This window comes from Symphalangus syndactylus, chromosome 13 (genome assembly GCF_028878055.3).
Source record: "Symphalangus syndactylus isolate Jambi chromosome 13, NHGRI_mSymSyn1-v2.1_pri, whole genome shotgun sequence".
Classification (NCBI taxonomy): Eukaryota; Metazoa; Chordata; class Mammalia; order Primates; family Hylobatidae; genus Symphalangus; species Symphalangus syndactylus.
Window position 1 is genome coordinate 120601198 of NC_072435.2, and position 18203 is coordinate 120619400.

The window sequence follows — 18203 nt, forward strand, 5'->3', positions numbered from 1 at the left end:
TAACCAGAGTGAAACTCCATCTCAAAAAAAAAAAAAAAAAAAAAAAAAAAAGTTGAATTCATGGAAGCAGAGGGTAGAACACTGGCTACCAGGGGCAGGGAGAGGGAAGTCCGTCAAAGGATACAAAATTTCAGTTAGACAGGAGGAGTAAGTTTAGGAGATCTACTGGGAAATAGAGCAATAGTCACTGTATTGTACTCTACAATACAACACAGTGACTATATAGTGAATAGCAATGTATTGTATGCTTGAAAGTTGCTGACAGTAGATTTTAAATGTTCACACCACCAATACATCATCAGTATGTGAGGTAATGCATATGTTAATTGGCTTGATTTAGGCATTCCACAAGGTATATACATACATCATAACATCATGTTGTACACCTCAAAAATAGACAGCTTTTATTTTTCAATTTAGAAAATTAATTTTGGCTGGGCACAGTGGTTCATGCCTGTAATCCCAGTACTGTGGGAGGCCAAGACAGGAGGATCACTTGAGCCCAAGAGTTCGAGACCATGGGCAACATGGCGAAACCGCGTCTCTACAAAAAATATAAAAATTAGCCAGGCATGGTGGCACATGTCTGTAGTCCTGGCTACTAGGGAGGCTGAGGTAGGAGGATCACCTGAACCCAGGGAGGTCGAGGCTGCAGTGAGCCATGATCATGCCTCGGCACCCTAGCCTGGGCAACAGAGTGATACCCTGTCTCACAAATCATAACAATAATAATTTTGTTAAAGGTTTTCTCCCATGGGAGAGACCACAAGTGCCCACCCAGGAAACAGAAAACCACAGATTTCTGAATCAATGGTAGCAGCCACCAAGTCCAACTGGGCATATTTTACAGAGAACAGAGGTGCCGAGAGAAGAGGCCACAGGCTGAAGGCATGTCCTTGGGAGGGCCACATGTCCAGCTCCCTGCTTGTAGACAGAACTTCACACGGGACAAATTCCCTGTGTGATTTATCTGCAAGATATTCCAGGCTCTTCTTGGTACCTGAAGATCTTTATGGTATCTTGACACATCCAGAGGGCTGCCTCCAGCTCACATGTAGGAGACATCCCAGCTGATAAGTTCTAATTAATTTACTGTCTTAGGGCCATTTATAGAACCCAGTACAGGGATCATAAAACCCTCGAACTACCTTGAACTATGGAGTCGGGGTGAAGTAAGGAATTTTGGTGGCTCGAGATTCTAGAAGCCAGGCTTCCCACCACCCCCAGCCCACAGCAGCTCTGTGCTTGGGGAGGGAGGAGGCAGCCAGGTGTGCTCCAACCAGGAATCACCCACCCCCCACAGAGGATGGCAGGGGCTCACCGGGTGGATGTCCAGGAACAAGGAGTGTGCCTCCTGGTTAGGGTGCAGGCCAGTCACCGCTTCTGCCAGAACCGGGTCGGCGTTGAGGAAGTGAGGATGGGAGAGAAACAAGGGGGCACCTAGAAGAGGGGCAGGGAGGGGACATCAGACAAGGACAGTGTATTGGCAGGTCCTGTCAGGCCAGAGGTCTGCACAGAGCTGTGGTCTGCAGAGCACCCCTGTGGCAATGACAAGATAACCAGACAGGATCCCTTCCACCATTCTGTAAAAAGCCCCAGGCCCTACGATGAGGGACAAGCTCTGTGCCAGAGAAGGGGTGAGTCAGGAGCCACTGATTCTGACCGGAGAGACCAAAGGAAGGAAGAAGCCTCTTCACAGGAGCCAGGTGAAGGACGCCTGGGAAGCGCATTCCAGGTGGAAGGGAAGGCAGAAGCAAGCGCGGGGAGGGGGAATGCATGGTGCACAAGGGTGCTAGAGAGGCAGGAATGGAAAAGGGACACCAGATTTGAACTTGGGTGTGGGGAGGGGAGTCTTGAGCACAAGCCAAGCAGCCCACACTGTCCCCTGCAGGCCACGCAGCAATGATCGGAGCTCAGGTGTGTGCACCTGTGGCCAGATCTCCCTGCATCCACAGGAGTGTGTCCCTGTAGACACACCTGCTACAAACGTGAGCTCAACCTCGCCACTGACCAACCAAACCAGGCAAACACCAGCTCACCCTCGGGACAATGGACACCAGGCCTGAAGGACAAGTTAACAAGGAACAGCAAGAGGGCCTCTCTCGAAAGCTCACGAGGGCCAGGTGCCATGGCTTACGCCTGTAATCCCAACACCTTGGGAGGCCTCAGCAGGCAGATGACTTGCACCCAGGAATTGGAGACCAGCCTGGACAATATGGTAAGACCCCATCTCTATAAAAATTAGCCGGGCATGGTGGCACGTGCATGTAGTCCCAGCTACTCAGGAGGCTGAGGCAGGAAAATTGCCTGAGCTCAGAGGTTGAGGCTGCAGTGAGCTGTGACCGCACCACTGCACTCCAGCCTGGGCAACAGAGCAAGATCCTGTCTCAAAAGAAAAATAATTTTTTTAAAAAAAGCTCACGAGGATCCCGATGGCGCTAATCCACAGACAGAGCTGACGGGTGGTGACCAGGGGCTGGGGGAGGGGGCGGGGAGTGACTTCTGATCAGTCTGGGTCTCCTTTTGGGGTGACAGAAATGTTCTGGAATGAGATACAGGTGATGGCTGCACAACCTTGTGACCCTGCTAAATGCCACCGAATCGTTCACTTTAAAATGGTTAATTTTATGTTACAAGAATTTTGCCTCAATAAGAAAGGAAAACAAAACAAAAAAAAAACCGAATCAGAGGCCAGGTGCGGTGGCTCACACCTGTAATCCCAACTTTTTGGGAGGCCGAGGCGGGTGGATCACCTGAGGTCAGAAGTTCAAGACCAGCCTGGTCAACATGGTGAAACCCCATCTCTACTAAATATACAAAAATTAGCTGGGGGTGGTGGTGGGCGCCTGTAATCCCAGCTACTCAGGAGGCTGAGGCAGGAGAATCGCTTGAACCCAGGAGGCAGAGGTTGCAGTGAATTGAGATTGTGCCATTGTGTACCAGCCTGGGCAATGAGAGCGAAACTTCGTTCCAAAAAAAAAGGCCAGGCGCAGTGGCTCACATCTGTAATCTCAACACCTTGGGAGGCTAAGGTGGGCAGATCATGAGGTCAGGAATTTGAGAGCAGCCTGGCCAACATGGTGAAACCCCGTCTCTACTAAAAATACAAAAATTAGACGGGCGTGGTGGCGGGCACCTGTAGTCCCAGCTATTCAGGAGGCTGAGGCAGGAGAATCGCTTGAAACCATAAGGCAGAGGATGCAGTGAGCTGAAATCGCGCCACTGCACTCCAGCCTGGACGAAAGAGCAAAACTCCGTCTCAAAAAAAAAAAAAAAAAAAACCCTCATCAAACTCACACAGTCTCCTTCCCACAAAGTATCAGCCATCCCTTACTGCTGGCCAGGTGACCAGCGATCATGCTCACATGCATCTCACAACCTCACACTTCTAAAGTATCTCTGCTTTTCTTAGCAAAGCCAGGCACTGGTTTGAAATAAAAGCTGGGATTATCGATGTCGGACTTCCTCTTTCTTAGTCCTTGTGCATCCCTGCCCTTGAGGTTTCTCAAGCATCATTCATCCCAGCACCGTTTCAATTTCATCACATCTGAATGCCCCCTGCACTGTTATATAATGTGCTGCTCTCAACCAGCTGCCAGTGCCTTCCTTAAGTCTCTGTATTTTAAAGGGAAGCTTTACAGCTGTGCAAACACTTGCTGCAATTAGAAAGTACATATTTGGGCCGGGCACTGTGGCTCACACCTATAATCCCAGCACTTTGGGAGGCCGAGGCAGGCGGATCACCTGAGGTCAGAAGTTCAAGACCAGCCTGGACATGGTGAGACCCCGTCTCTACTAAAAATACAAAAATTAGCTGAGCATGGTATACGCCTGTAATCCCAGCTACGCAGGAGGCTGAGGCAGGAGAATTGCTTGAACCTGGGAGGCAGAGGTTGCGGAGGCTGCAGGGAGCTGAGATCGCATCACTGCACTCCAGCCTGGACGATAGTTTCCGAAGGTTGCAGTAAGCCAAGACTACACCAATGCACTCCAGCCCCGGCAACAGAGCAAGACTGTGTCTCAAAAAAAAAAAAAAAAAAAAAAAAAAGGCCAGGCGCGGTGGCTCACGCCTGTAATCCCAGCACTTTAGGAAGCCGAGGCGGGTGGACCAATTGAGGTTGGGAGTTCGCGACCAGCCTGACCGATATGGAGAAACCCCGTCTCTACTAAAAATACAAAATTAGCCGGGCCTGGTGGTGCACACCTGTAATCCCAGCTACTCGGGGGGCTGAGGCAGGAGAATCGCTTGAACCCAGGAGGCAGAGGTTGTGGTGAGCCAAGATTGCACCATTGCACTCCAGCCTGGGCAACAAGAGTGAAACTCTGCCTCAGAAAAAAAAAAAAAAAAAAAAGGACATATTTTAAAAATACCGTGGAAAGTAATGATGTTGTTAAGTTCTAACTAGAACCTGTTACTGCACGAGGCTTTAACTGGGAGCCCTGCTCTTTTTCTATTGAAAGAAAAAAAAAAACAAAAAAGGCTGATGAGTGTGGAACGCTCTTCAAGTCCTCTCAACACCAACAGAGACCTTCTCCTGCACGTGATGGCAAGGAGGAAAAGAGGATGGACCCAGAAGCTCACTCTCACCTCCTTGGACCTTCTGGAGTCATCCCAAGCACCCGCAGGGACAGTGTCCTCCACAATTTGGAAAACGCTGCCTCTCATGCCTCCTCCGTGGAGGCGGCAGCCACGGAGCCAGACTCTGGAGGAATCTCAAACAAGCCCTGGCCTACCCACAGCCCCAGATGGAGACCAAGGTGGGATGGAACAACTTGCCAGCCCCCGCCCTTGCTTCAGAGGCCGAGCCTGCACGATCCCACGCATGTGTTTCTTCCAATTTTATTACCAAACACGCCGAGAGAGATCTTCCCAGCTGTAAGTGGTAATTAATTTATAGCTTTATGGCATATCTAGCCAGACATAATTGCCCAGGATTGCCACGGATGATAATTAGTTGGCTCTGTGAGGCAAGTCGGATGCCCTCTCACCACAGGGAGGTTTGAGAGGGAGTTGTCTGAGTCCAGCAGATTTCAAGGCCCAGAAAGGCAAAGGCATGGTACCTTTACTCTTTAGATAACATGCCACAGGAACACAGACACAGGTGCACCAAACGACACGTGTGCACCACGGTCATGGTCAAAAAATAGGAACTTGGATGCCCAGGAGCAATGGAAGAAGATGGAGGTGGCGCCCATGATGGAACACCACACAGCAATGGAGAGGAGGAGCTGCGACCACCCACAACGTCACGGACGAATCGCACCAGGGTGCTAAGGGGTGCACGGGCCAGAAAAGGAGTCTAGCTTTATGGGTCCATTCACATGAAGATGCAAACCAGCTGAGCTCTGGGGCTGGACGCCAGGGCGGTGGGAGGAGCGCGAGTGGCATCCAGGGCCTGTTGTGTCCGTTTCTCAGTCAGGCTGCTGGCCACCGGGTGCGTTGACTTTGTGAAGTTTCAAACTGCACGTGTCAGCCAGGCACAGCGGTTCATGCCTGTAATCCCAGCGCTTTGGGCGGGAGGATCGCTTGAGCCCAGGACTTCAAGACTAGCCTGGGCAATATGGTGAGACCCCGTCTCTAAAGAAAATTTAAAAATTAGCTGGGCATGGTAGCAACCGCTTGCAGTCCCAGCTACTCAGGAGGCTGGGGTGAGAGGATCAGTTGAGTGATGGAGGTCAGACTGCTGTGAGCTATGATGGCACCACTGTACTCCAGCCTGGGCAACAGTGATACCCTGTCTCAAAAAACAAAGCAAAAAAACCCCAAAAACTGCATGAGTCATCTGGGAACTTCTTTGTATCTATGTATATTTTATTTAGAAGCAAAAACTAAGTCCGGGCAAGACGGCACAACCCCATCTCCACACACACACACACACAAAAATTAAATAAGATAAAATAAATTAGCCGGGTATGGTGGTGTGTACCTGTGCTCCCAGCTACCTGGGAGGCTGAGGTGGGAGAATCATTTGTGCCCAGGAGGTCAAGGCTGCTGTGAGCTGTGATTGCACCACTGCATTTGAGCCTGGGCAACAGAGAAACCCTGTCTCAAAAATATAAATAAATAAAAGAAAAAAGTTTATTTAAGTATTTTAAAATTCCCTTGCGCTTTTGAAATTATTTTGGCAGATGTGCTAAGAGAAGGCAGGGCACACCTCATCCCACGCCCTTGGAGGGGATGGGCATGTCGTTTCCGCCCTCCTCCTGGTACCTACACCCCTACTTAAGCCTTCCCGACTTTCAGCCTTGTGCTTGGAGTGGGGCCGGCCCACCCAGGAGCCAGCTGACCATGTGACACAAGCCTGGCCAATCAGCACAGTCCACCTCGGCTACCGTGGTTGGTTTACAGCTGGGCATGGGAGCCAGGCAGACCAATTAGAGCAAACCCTGGAACTTCTGCTGGAGTGAAGGAAATACAGGTGGCCCACTTTCTGCAGGACTCGGAGCGGGGCGGAGGTGAGCCTGGAGCCTCCACTGGCAGCCAGGAGGGAGAGCCTGCTTGGCAGCAAAGCCAGTCCAGCAGAAAACTGAGCTGGGACTTGGCAGAGGCAGCTTCCAGACAACATCTAAGTTCTGGATTTGTGCCTAATGCAGAGATCTGCCCTGGAATTTTTCATTACGCAAACCAAGAAGTGCCCTTTTGGCCTAAATCAAGTGGAGTCCAGCATCTGCCACTTGCGACAGTTGCTGTAGCACACCTATTGGGTGTGTAACATCCTCAACCTTACGAGCAGAAATCCCCGCCGATACCAGCAAAGAATGAAGCAAGCAAAGGCCAATGCCCAGGCGGGCCAGACAGGACCAGGAGACAGCAGCAGGCATCCCAGGCCCCAGCTCCAAACCATTCGCTCATAGATTGCTCCATTCTGCCTGAAATGAGGGAAAGCATCCAATCTATTGACAGTCCCTCCTCCTGACCCCTGTTGCAGACCAGTCCTTTAGAGTCGCCGTCTCCAGCTGGAGGACGGGGCTTCAACCAAAAAGGCTCCCAGAAGGCAAGACACAGTCAAATAGAGGGCCGCTTCCGGTCCTACCAACCCTGTGACCTTGGTCGCATCCAGCATTGGGCCTCGATTTCCTAAGTACAGAACGCACTCACCATCCCTATATTCAAATACTGTATAAGTACTCATTACATTCGGGGCACAGTTCTAGAAGCTAAGAATAAAACCAAGAAGAGGAGCTTGGGGTCCTGCCTGCAGGGATGACAGTGAATGGAAGGGGCAATGAATAAAATCCACAGTCCATGAGTTCAGGGAGCAATGAGCACCAAGAAGACAAGAAGAGGAAGCCACAGGGAGCAGCAGTTGGGAGACGGGGCAACTTTAGAACAGGAACTCAGAGGAGGCCTCCCGGAGGAGGTGGCATTTGCATGCAGACCAAAAGAAGGTGAGGGATGATCCACTCAGAAGTCCAGACAAAGAGCTCTCCAAGCAGGGGAAGCAGCCCATGCAAAGGCCCTGAGGCAGCACTGACCTCGGTATATTTTAGAAAGAGGGCGAAGGCATCAGGGCTGGAGAATAATGAACGGGATGTGTAGGGAGAAATGGAGTCAGAGAGGCTGGTGGGGCTGGATCCTTCGGAGAGGCTGGTAGGGGCTGGATCCTGCAGGGCCCAGGGCCATGGTGGGAGTTTGGACTTCACTATGAATGCAGACAGAGCTGCCAGACATTTTAAGAGTATGGTGGCAATCTGCATTTTTTTTCGAGATGGGTCTTCCTCTGTTGCCCAGGCTGGAATGCAGTGGGGTGATCACAGCTCACTGCAGCCTTGACCTCTGGGCTTAGGCCATCCTTCCACCCCAGCCTTCCACGTAGCTAGGACTGCAGGCATGCACCACCATGCCTAGCTAATTTTTTTTTTTTTTTTTTTTTTTTTGCTAGAGAGAGGTCTTGCTATATTGCCAGGCTGGTCTCGAACTCTTGGCCTGAAGTGATCCTCCCACCTCGGCCTCCTACGGGGTTGTGATTACAGGCGTGAACCACCACACTCGGCCTGCATTGTTAAAAGATCCCTCGGCTGCTGTCGGGAGTGCTACAGACTTCCTATGATGATGGAAATATTCTCTATCTGTGCTATCCAAGACAGTAGCTGCTAGACACACATGGCTTATGAGCATTTAACTTCCGGCCAGTGCAACCAAGGAACTGCCTTTTAATTTGATTTTGTTTAAATCAATTTCAATTTAAACAGCCGCAAGAGACCAGCAGTGACCACACTGGATGGTCTAGGGGGTGGATGGTACGGCAGCAACGCTCCATTGAGGGATGGGCTACTGAAAGGGCTGGATCACCAGGAAGGACGTGTCCGTGGCCTGGACAATGAGGCAGGGGTTGGGGTGGGGAGCAAGAGAGAGGAAGGAGTGAGGACTCAACCTGGAGGTAAAGCCATCTGGGCTTGTTGACGCACTGGAAGAGCCGGGTGAGGACAGGGAATCAAACTGACGCCTGAGGGTCCAAATTGAGCAACTTGAGGCGGGGGTGTCTCAGGGACTGGCACACAATTGAGACACACCAACAATGTCAGGGGACACGACGCCAACAGCAATCATCACATCTGCCTAGCCACCCACACTGCAGAACAAGAGGGTGTTATGTAACACACAGACCCTCGCCAGCCTCATTTCATGTCATTTAGGACACGTACATGCCCTAAGCCCCAGAACCCATAGCTATGTCAGGTCACAGGGTAAACGGGCGCTGGGCCTGCTCAGCAGCTGCCTTGAAGGTCCAGAAACTGGGTGGGGCACAGTGGCTCACACCTGTAATCCCACTGCTTTAACAGGCAGAGGCAGGTGGCTCACTTGAGGCCACGTGTTTGAGACCAGTCTGGGCAACATGGTGAGACAACATCTCTACAAAAAATTTACAAAAATAAAATTAGCTAGGTATCGTGGCCCACACCTGCGGTCCCAGCTACTCAGGAGGCTGAGGCAGGAGGATCGCCTGAACCCATGAGGTCGAGGCTGCAGTGAGCTATAATCGCACCACTCTACTCCAGCTCCAGGCTACAGAGTGATACCTTGTCTCAAAAAATAAAAATAGGCTGGACGTGGTGGCTCACACCTGTAATCCCAGCACTTTGGGAGGCCGAGGCAGGCAGATCACGTGAGATCAGGAGTTCAAGACCAGCCTGGGCAACATGGTGAAACCCAGTCTCTACCAAAAATACAAAAAATTAGCCAGGTGTGGTGGCGCACGCCTGTGGTCCCCGCTACTCGGGAGGCTGAAGTGGGAGGATCACTTGAACCTGGGAGGTGGAGGTTGCAGTGAGTTGAAATGGTGCCACCGCACTCCAACCTAGGTAACAGAGTAAGAGTCTGTCTCAAAAAAAATAATAATAAACAAGATGGGGAGATTGTCCTGGGGTATCTAGGAGAGCACGATGTGGTCTTAAGGGTCCTTAGAACTGGGAGAGGGGCAGAAGAGGGAGCACAGGAAGAGATTTGAGGACAGAGTGAATCAGAAGGATGCCATGTTGCTGGCCTCAAAGGTGGAGGAAGGGCCCAGGAGCCAAGAAACACAGGGGGGCCTCTAGAAGCCAGAAAAGGCAGACGCAGATTCTCCTAGAGCCTCCAGAAGGAACACAGCCTCCTTGATCTGAGCGCGGTGAGACCCACGCAGACTTCTGAACTACAGAACTGCAAGATAACCAGTGTGTGTTGTTCTAAGCCATGAAATTCATGTCAATTTATTGTGGCAGCAACTAATAGACCTGGCATTTCTTCCTTTTCAGATTATCTTCCTGCAGCCTTGTTATCTTCAGCCTAATGGAATTATCAAGAGTACAGAGGCCAGAGATTAAGCAGACAGCACGGGGCAGATAAACCCTCAGCTGACCCCACCCTCGCACCCTCCCGCCATCCCAGCACAGGGGACGGCACGTACTGAACCTGCAGGTGCTGACGTTCTGAATTCCAGACTCCAGGCATGGGCAGAAGCCTTCGTTGGGTGGGTAGATGGACCCATTGGCAAACAGGGTTTTGGGAGCCACGAAGCGATAGGTGGGGATGCCTTCAAACACCCCTGACTCCTTGTACATTAGCTTCATGGATCTGCAGGGGACAGACAGGGTGAGAGGGGACACCCAGACCTGGCGGCCAGAGCCAGGCCCTGCTGAAGGCTGCCCAGATCCAGCCACTTCTCCCCACGGGTGCTACCACCTCCTGGGTCCAAACCACCCCCATCTCTCACCCAGGTAGCTGCAGCGACCTCCTAACAGGCCTCTCTGCTCCAACTCTGCCTCCCCACCCACGCCAATGTATTAGCTACGGCCAGATGGAGTTTTACAAAAGAACAGAGGCCAGGCATTATGGCTCACACCTGTAATCCCAGCACTTTGGGAGGCTGAGGTGGGAGGATCACTTGAGCCCAGGAGTTTGAGACCAGCCTGGGGAACATGGTGAGACCCAGTCTCTAAAAACAAAATTGTTTTTGAAAGTTATGAAATTAAAAAAAAGAACAGAATATATCATGCCCATGCTGAAAATCTGTGACCCTTTCTAGTCTAACCTACCATTAGGATTCATTGTTCTTATCTAGCCCCTTCATAAGCTCTGCTCAGCCCCGCCCCACCTTCCTGTGCCCAGGGCCTCCCTGCAGTTCCTAAGCACACTCACTCCTGCCCCAGGCCCTTTGCATCACTGCTCCCTCTGCCTAAGAACAGTCTCCTCTGGCATCTTCATCCACCAGACTTCAGCCCTTCAGTCAGATCTCAGTTCAGCTGTCACTTCCTCGGGTGGCAGCACCGTCCCCCACACCCACCCCATCCACCCTCCATCAGTTCATGCTCCTGTACTTTCTCAAAAGCACTTCTGAACTTGAACATGCACTGTGCTACCCACTCTGTCCATGGCAGCCACTCAGCACGCATGGCTGTCCATCCTGCCCTTGACATGGGGCGAGTCCAAATTGGGATGCAAGTGTAAAATACATTCGATTTCTAATACTTGCTAGCGAAAAAAAAAACAAACTCATCAATAACACTTGAAATGATCCCATTTTTGATATATGAGGTCAAATAAAATACATTATTAAAAATAATTTCACCAATTTCTTGTTACTTGTATTAATGCAGCCGCTAAAAAATTTTAAATTGCATGTGTGCCTTGCATATTTTGACTTATAGGAAAGTGCCAGCTTAGATAATAGTATTATGTCAATGTCAAATTTCCTCATTTTGATAACAGCATTATGGTTATGTAAGAAAATGTCCTCGTTTCTGAAAAACACCCACTGAGTATTTGGAGGTAAGGGGGCATACAGCCTCTAACCTACTCTCAGATGGTTCAGGAAAAAGACATTTAGCAAGAGGAGGGGGTGGGGGGCTTAACATGGCTAGTGAGCGTGGGTGAAGGGGAGACGGGGGCCACTTGTATTTCTCATGCAACTTTAAGTTTAAAATTCAGCTTTTAAAGTCAGTTGGGTACGGTAGCTCACACCTGCAATCCCAGCACTTTGGGAGGCTGAAGCAGGAAGATCCCTTGAGGCTAGGAGTTCAAGTCTAGCCTGGGCAACATAGCGAGATACCCATCTCTAAAAAATTAAATAAGTAAAAACTTAAAACAGTAAAAAGTGGCCACACAGAGCAAAAGCACTGTCACTCTCTGATACTCTAGTGTTTTTGCATTTGTCTGAGTTGCCCTGATAGGACACAACCTCCTGGGGAATGGAGACTTGGCCCACCCTCTCACTACCGGGCATCTGGCACACAGTAGGGCTTCACAGGGTTTGCTGGGAGGGCAGATAAGTCAAGGTCCACATGAGTGAATTCCCAAGTAAAGGACTTTTCCAGAGTGACCAGAATGGAACACGACACACCAAGGCCTCCAGAAAAGGGCTGCAGGAGCCACCCACTGTCTACTTTACCCCACAACTGGGACCATGGGACACACAGAGCTGAGCCTGAAGGGGCCGAGCAATGCCAGCTGATGTCTCAGCACCCAGATGGTCACGGGGCCCACCAGCCAGATGCCAGAGGGAGCCCACCTCTCGCCTCCATTTCATGGCCTCCTGTGACCTTGACATGTCCTGCCCCCTCCTCCCAGCCCAGCACCACCTGGCTGCAAACCACCACCAGCAGCCTCTCTTTGGGCCGTGTAGAGGCATTGGCAGCTGGAGTTTGGCTCTTGGTGGTGTGGCCAAAGAGAATTCAAGCTGGTGCCAAGGGCTACTGAGTCAAACCCACGATGAGTCAAAATGCTTTCCAAGTGCACAGCCAACACCACAGAATTTGGCCATGAGCTACCCAGGAAGCCCAGGAGGCCCCGTGTCCCAGTGATTACCGGCAGGCCTCAGGACTGTAGAACTCCAGCGAGGATTCAGGGGTCATGAAGGGCGGCCACATTTGCCCAGAAGTTCCATTGATCATGTTGCACTGATCGGAATGCCAGAAGTCAACCTGGGGGGAAGCATCCAGACTAGACCCCTCAGTAGGGCCAAGGCCCCTTAATAAGCCTTCTCAGGTGCCGCACACCTAACTTGCCCTGGCGCACACATGGCCACTCAATTCCCAATACTGGCATGGTGGGAAGAGGGCAGGCTGTGTAGACACACAGAGAGAATACCCACCACAGCTTCCCACTCCCAGACCCCTGAATGTGCAACTTCGCTAGGGACTCAGTTCTTTCATCTGCAAAATGGGCCTATCACCCACATTTCCAGCCTGAATCTGGAAAAGAAGTTCGGTGAGCAGGTGAGGTGAGAGGTGGGGCGCGGCTGTGCTCAGCCCTCAGAGCGGACGTCAACAGGCACCTCCTGAAAACAATCGGCACACAGGCAAACTACTTAAAATCATAATGGTGGCCACCACCGGGCAACCCCAAAACAGAACCTATCAGGTTAACTGACTCTGGGGAGCGAGACCCAGACTCCACAAAACCAACTGCTCACTTTCCAATCTTCTGTATGATGAGGATGTTTAAAATCACGTGCACGTGTATAGTATATTGGAATATACAAGCCACGATGAATGTGAACTCCAGCTATCGTGAATGGCTAGTGCCGGTTGCAGATGGTGATTTTTGCCACTCTGGGCACTGGTTGGGGTACGATTTGTTCCCAGCCCTCAGGGTCTTTGCGGTAACTACCACGGGGAGTGGGGAGTGGGAAGTCACACAGTCATTTTCACGCATATTGAAAAAAGGTCACGAAGGTGAAAAAAGCAAGTTGCAAAACAATGCACGTAGTATGATTTCATGATATTCAAAGAAGAAACATTTCCATATTTCTCTGCGTACATACAGGCGTGCACATGGGTAAAAATGGACGGGAAGAATATATCCCAAACTGGTAATGTGGGTGTCCTCTGGGGTGAGGGGTAGGGGTGGGAGGTGATACTAAGGGCACTTCACTTATCTTTCTCTCTTGTTTTATTTTGTAATGTGAATCTCTTCTCTTTTTCTTGGAGACTGAGTTTCACTCTTCTCACCCAGGCTGAAGTGCAATGGTGTGATCTTGGCTCACTGCAACCTTCACCTCCCGGGTTCAAGCGATTCTCCTGCCTCAGCTCATGAGTAGCTGGGATTACAGGCATGCACCACCACGCCCAGCTAATTTTTTGTATTTTAGTAGAGACGGGGTTTTGCCATGTTGGCCTGGCTGGTCTCGAACTCCTGACCTCAGGTGATCCCCCCCCGCCCCCACCTCAGCCTCCCAAAGTGCTGGGATTACAGTCATGAGCCACCATGCCCAGCCTTCAAAACATTTTTGTGAGTAAAGAATCAAAAGGAAGGAAGCACTCAGTTCCCAGCAGACGCCAGGTGCTCAGTGAGCTCAGTGAGCAGTCACTAACCCCACCTGCCCCTCTGGCTGGTCAAGCTTTAACCAGAGGTAAAATCCCTCCTCCACCTCCAAGAGTGTTCATCCTCCCAGCACCCTCTTCACGACAAAGGAAGGAGCCCTGTGGTCCCTGCCATTCCCGAGCAGTCACGGCCCGGCCCGCCTTCCCCTCTCCCTGGCGATGGGGGCCCTCGCCGCCTCTCGCCCCTCACCTTGCTCAGCCCGTTCCACTTGTCCACAAGGTGGATCCTGCTGATGTTCTGGACCCCCGTGAACACCGTGAAGAGCCCAGAGTCGGAGTTGTTGAGCTACAGACACAGCAGGGAAGAGCATCGTAAGGCTCGGGCCTCCCATTGAGCCGGCCTGGTCTGAACATTCTGGGCTGAGCCCTCCTCCCCCTCCACCAGAAGGACAGGGCCCCTGGCATCTGGTTCACTGCCACATGCCCAGTGTCTGGGGACCGACGAGAGGCTTGGGAGCTTTCTAGGAGGAACGGTCCCGGGTTCCATGGCTGCAGTGTTCCACCCTCCCTTCCTAACTCCGGGAAAGTCTGGCTTTCCTCTCAGGTGAATGGCAGATCACCCCCACCACACCCCACTCCAGCATAAAATAAAGCGTGGCCAGGTCAGCTCCCTGAGCAATGAAAAAGGAGAAGTGGCATGTCACTTGGGGGATGCTTTAAGGACTGTGCACACACCTTTCACCAGGCTCTCTGACACTGCTATAGCAGCCAAGGAAGTGTGTGTCAAGACAGAGCCTCCCTCGGCCTGAGTCCCCAAGTGACTACCACAAGTGCCAGTCACCCACACTGGACGTGGAGTGCAAGCAAAGGAAAAAGTCTTGGTTGTTCTAAGCCATGGAGATTCCGGGGCTGCTTGTCACAGCAGCAAAACTTGGCCAGTCCTAACCCATCAAGTTTCCTGATAGTGGGGCCCAGGCTTTGGTGCGCCAAGAGCATTTCCCAGAAGCTGGTTTGCAATCCCAAAGACATGCAAAGCACAAAGTGGTATGAGTGACTGAAGGAAATATCTAGAAGTGCTTTGCAGGGTGGAGCACACTGAGGAGCTCCAAGGTTGCCCGACTGAGAGGCTGCACCCATCACAGACCTCCAGAGCAGGACCCAGCACAAAGCCCTGGCCCAGCCTCCCATGTGTGTCTGTCACCTGCCCATGTGGAGCCAAGAATAACCGGAGCCACTACCAAGGGGAGCATTAAAGGGGCTCATGTGCAAAAAGGGCCAGGTACGGTGCCCCGGACACAGTAAGAGCTCAAAATGCTAGTCTTTATTTTCATTATTATTGTTATTATTAATAAATGCTCACCCAACAGGATCCTTAAATGATCATTCTAATGGACAGAGAGCATCAGAAACTGCCAGTTACTACCAAAGCCCACTCTCTCCTTACTCCCTCATAACAAAACGCAAACCGTACTCAGAGCATCAGCACACACAGCTAAAAGGCTACCTTTCCAGCTTCCCCTGGAGCCAGGTGTGGCCACATGACTCAGTTCTGGCCAATAGAAAGGAAATGGACATTGGTTTTCTTCCTCCCTAAGAGGGAGGAAACTGGGACATGCTGTTTTACCCCCAATTCCTCCATCTGCTCCCTAAAGCCCCAACACTTCTTCTTTCCTGCTGTGCTGCCTGGAATGTGATGTGATTGCTGACACTCTAGCAGCCAACTTGGACAATGAGGTTATCTTGACGATGAAAACCACATGCCAAGGATGGCAGAGCAGAGCAGTAGAAGGCTTCCAGATCACTTAAGACCATGAAGCTGCCACACCAACACTGAACAGCCTACCGCTAGACTGTTCCTGTGAGGTTTTCATTATATGCGGTCAAACGTAGATTATACTAAACTAGGGACTTTGTAATAACTTTCATTTGCAAAGCACTTCAGGATTTACAAGATGCTTTTACAGCATCATGCCACTTAGCCCAAACTTGCTAATTGACCCACACGACAGGAGCCCGTCACCCTTGACAAAAATGCACTGAGTATCTATCACGTGCAGCACCACGATATCCCCCCCCCAGCACTCTACCCTGATCAGCAGAGACCAAAGAGATGGCTGAGGCTGGAGCAGTCCCAAGGACTCATTGAAAGCTGAGGTGAGGGAGTCAGACCCTCCATGGACGAGATGTTGGCTCCAAAGCCCAGTCAGTGACCCTACCAGGTTGCCAGGAGTCGAGATTAAGAGTCAGCTTGTGATCTTACACCCCAGCAGCCATGCCCCCTTCAACCAGCAAAGCCTCCCATTTGCTAAGGCCCAGTCACATCATTTGAGCCTGGATCAAGCTGTACCTGAATCCAACACTAGCATTTTCAGTTCTATAAGCCCCAACATTCCCCATTTAAGCCAGTTTGAGTCAGGTTCTCAGCCACTTACAACCCATAGCCACTAGATCCCCAGCCAGCTACAAAGCAAGCCGGTGACCAGTGTCCAGGCTGTGTGAGGGGAAGACAGGACACAGGCCTGAATCTTTGGCTTCTCACCAGGCCACACGTACCTCAGCAAATAATCCGAACTCGTCCTTGAAGGGGAACATGCCTGGAAAATACTTGTTGATGAGGTTCACAAGAGGGTCCTTGTAGCCCCACATGATCTCGCCCACAGTGCGGTTCATGAAGGCACGTTCGCCGAGGGTGGTGAATGCCAAGGTCATGATGAGCTTCAGGGTCATGGGCTTATTCTCCATCATCACTGCCGCAGCCTGCAAGGCGAAGGGACACTAGTGTCAGAGGCTGGACGTGGCTGGCCCATCCTCCCTCGGCCCCAGCTGGGCCTCACAGCAAAGAGCCCATGAAGGTAAATGCTGGGGTGCAGGAGGCCCCTGGAGTGGCCACGTGGGGCGTCTGGGACACCAGAACCACCCTCTGCTCCTCCAGTGCCAAGGCCACATGTGCTCCCGAGAACCCATTCTCCCCCTTGCACCCCACTGGACTCAGGCTAAGTGAACTCCAGCCCCAGTCCCAGACGTGGGCCTGTGGCTCAGCCCTCAACAAGACAGCCCCTTTTGGAGATCTCAGAAATGTAAATTGAAAAGGGAAAAAAAAGTACTTTGGCCAGGACTTCCAAACCAAGACAGGTGGACCCCCACCTGGGAAACTCAGAACCCACCGGGGGTGAGCAGAGACAGCACAGGGCCGAAAGCCACCCACCAGGCATGAGTCCTCACACTCCGACCACCTCAGGGACTGCTCTCTGCACAAGGGGCAGGCGGGAGGAGAGACAGGGGACGAGGCCAGGGTGCGAGGCAGCGTGGGCCACAGGGCAGCCTCACCAAGACCAGGATGTTGGGCATGACGATGTAGTCGCTCTCCGAGCCGTGGGACTTGGAGGGCTGGAACTGGAAGGTGCGGTACTCGAGGAAGGACACGGTGTCGTTGTTGTTGAAAGTGATGTTGGTCTTGTGCCTGAACTCCCTGCGGGGGAAGCCAGCGGGTCAGACGCCCCACCCCACTGCATGGGACATTTCCCTTCCACTCGCCTGCAGTGCCTGCCTGGGAACCAGGGGCCCTGGACGTCTGTGCACACCTCCGGCCCCACAGCCAAAGCTGAGCTCAGCCCCTCCGCCAAGTCTGTCCCTCCCCACGCCTGCCCACTGCAGGACACGGGGTCGCCACCCACCCGGCCTCATTCTGCTCTCCCTTGCCCAACACAGCCATTGCCTCTCCGCCTACAAAAGGAAGTAATCACAAGCCCTACTTCAGGGGGCAGCTGTGGGGATTAAACAATTCCCCACAGTAAAGCAATCAGATACCCGGAAAGCAATCAACACAGCTGCCGGGTGCAGAGAAAGCACGAGGTAAACATCGGCTGCCATGACTGTTGCTGCTGCTGTCATTATGATCTCTCATCTCTCCAAGCCATTCTCCACCATTCAGAAGAATCTTTGAAAAGTGGAAATCAGGTTGGGAGCGGTGGCTCATGCCTGTAATCCCAGCACTTTGGGAGGCCGAGGTGGGCAGATCACCTGATGTCAGGAGTTCAAGACCATCCTGCCCAACATGGTAAAATGCCGTCTCTACTAAAAATACAAAAATTAGCTGGGCATGGTGGCAGATGCCTGTAATCCCAGCTACTTGGGAGGCTGAGGCAGGAGAATCGCTTGAACCTGGGAGGCGGAGGTTGCAGTGAGCCGAGATGCGCCACTGCACTCCAACCTGGGTGAGAGAGAGACTCCCGTCTCAAAAAAAAAAAAAAGTGGAAATCAGATCATGCTCTGCTCTGGACCACAACCCCACTTTGCATGCAGGTTAAAATCAGGATCCTAACATGACCTCTGAGGCCCTTAGCAAGGCTCAGGCCTCGTCTCTCCACTGTCTCTCTCCCTCGTAACCCCAGCCGCACAGGCCTCTGTTCCCAGCCTTCAGGCCTTTGCACATGATCTGTCCGGGACTCTCTCTCCCCAGGGCC

General features: G+C 51.8%; 1 protein-coding gene across 18 annotated transcripts in view; it reads right to left on the reverse strand.

Moving 5' to 3' along the window:
• SCARB1 (scavenger receptor class B member 1) overlaps window positions 1-18203 on the reverse strand; it is a 123480-nt gene that overhangs the window by 20574 nt on the left and 84703 nt on the right. For 14 of the 18 annotated variants that reach the window (XM_055240172.2, XM_063614755.1, XM_055240176.2 and 11 more), the window contains 6 exons: window positions 17068-17209; window positions 16294-16497; window positions 13991-14086; window positions 12284-12399; window positions 9888-10054; window positions 1322-1440 (listed from right to left, as the gene is read on the reverse strand). In XM_055240172.2, coding sequence (XP_055096147.2) covers window positions 1322-1440; window positions 9888-10054; window positions 12284-12399; window positions 13991-14086; window positions 16294-16497; window positions 17068-17209 — 844 coding nt within the window. The remainder of the gene's footprint in view (window positions 1-1321; window positions 1441-9887; window positions 10055-12283; window positions 12400-13990; window positions 14087-16293; window positions 16498-17067; window positions 17210-18203) is intronic. The other 4 variants (XM_063614753.1, XM_055240177.2, XM_055240180.2 and 1 more) reach the window with 3 other exon arrangements.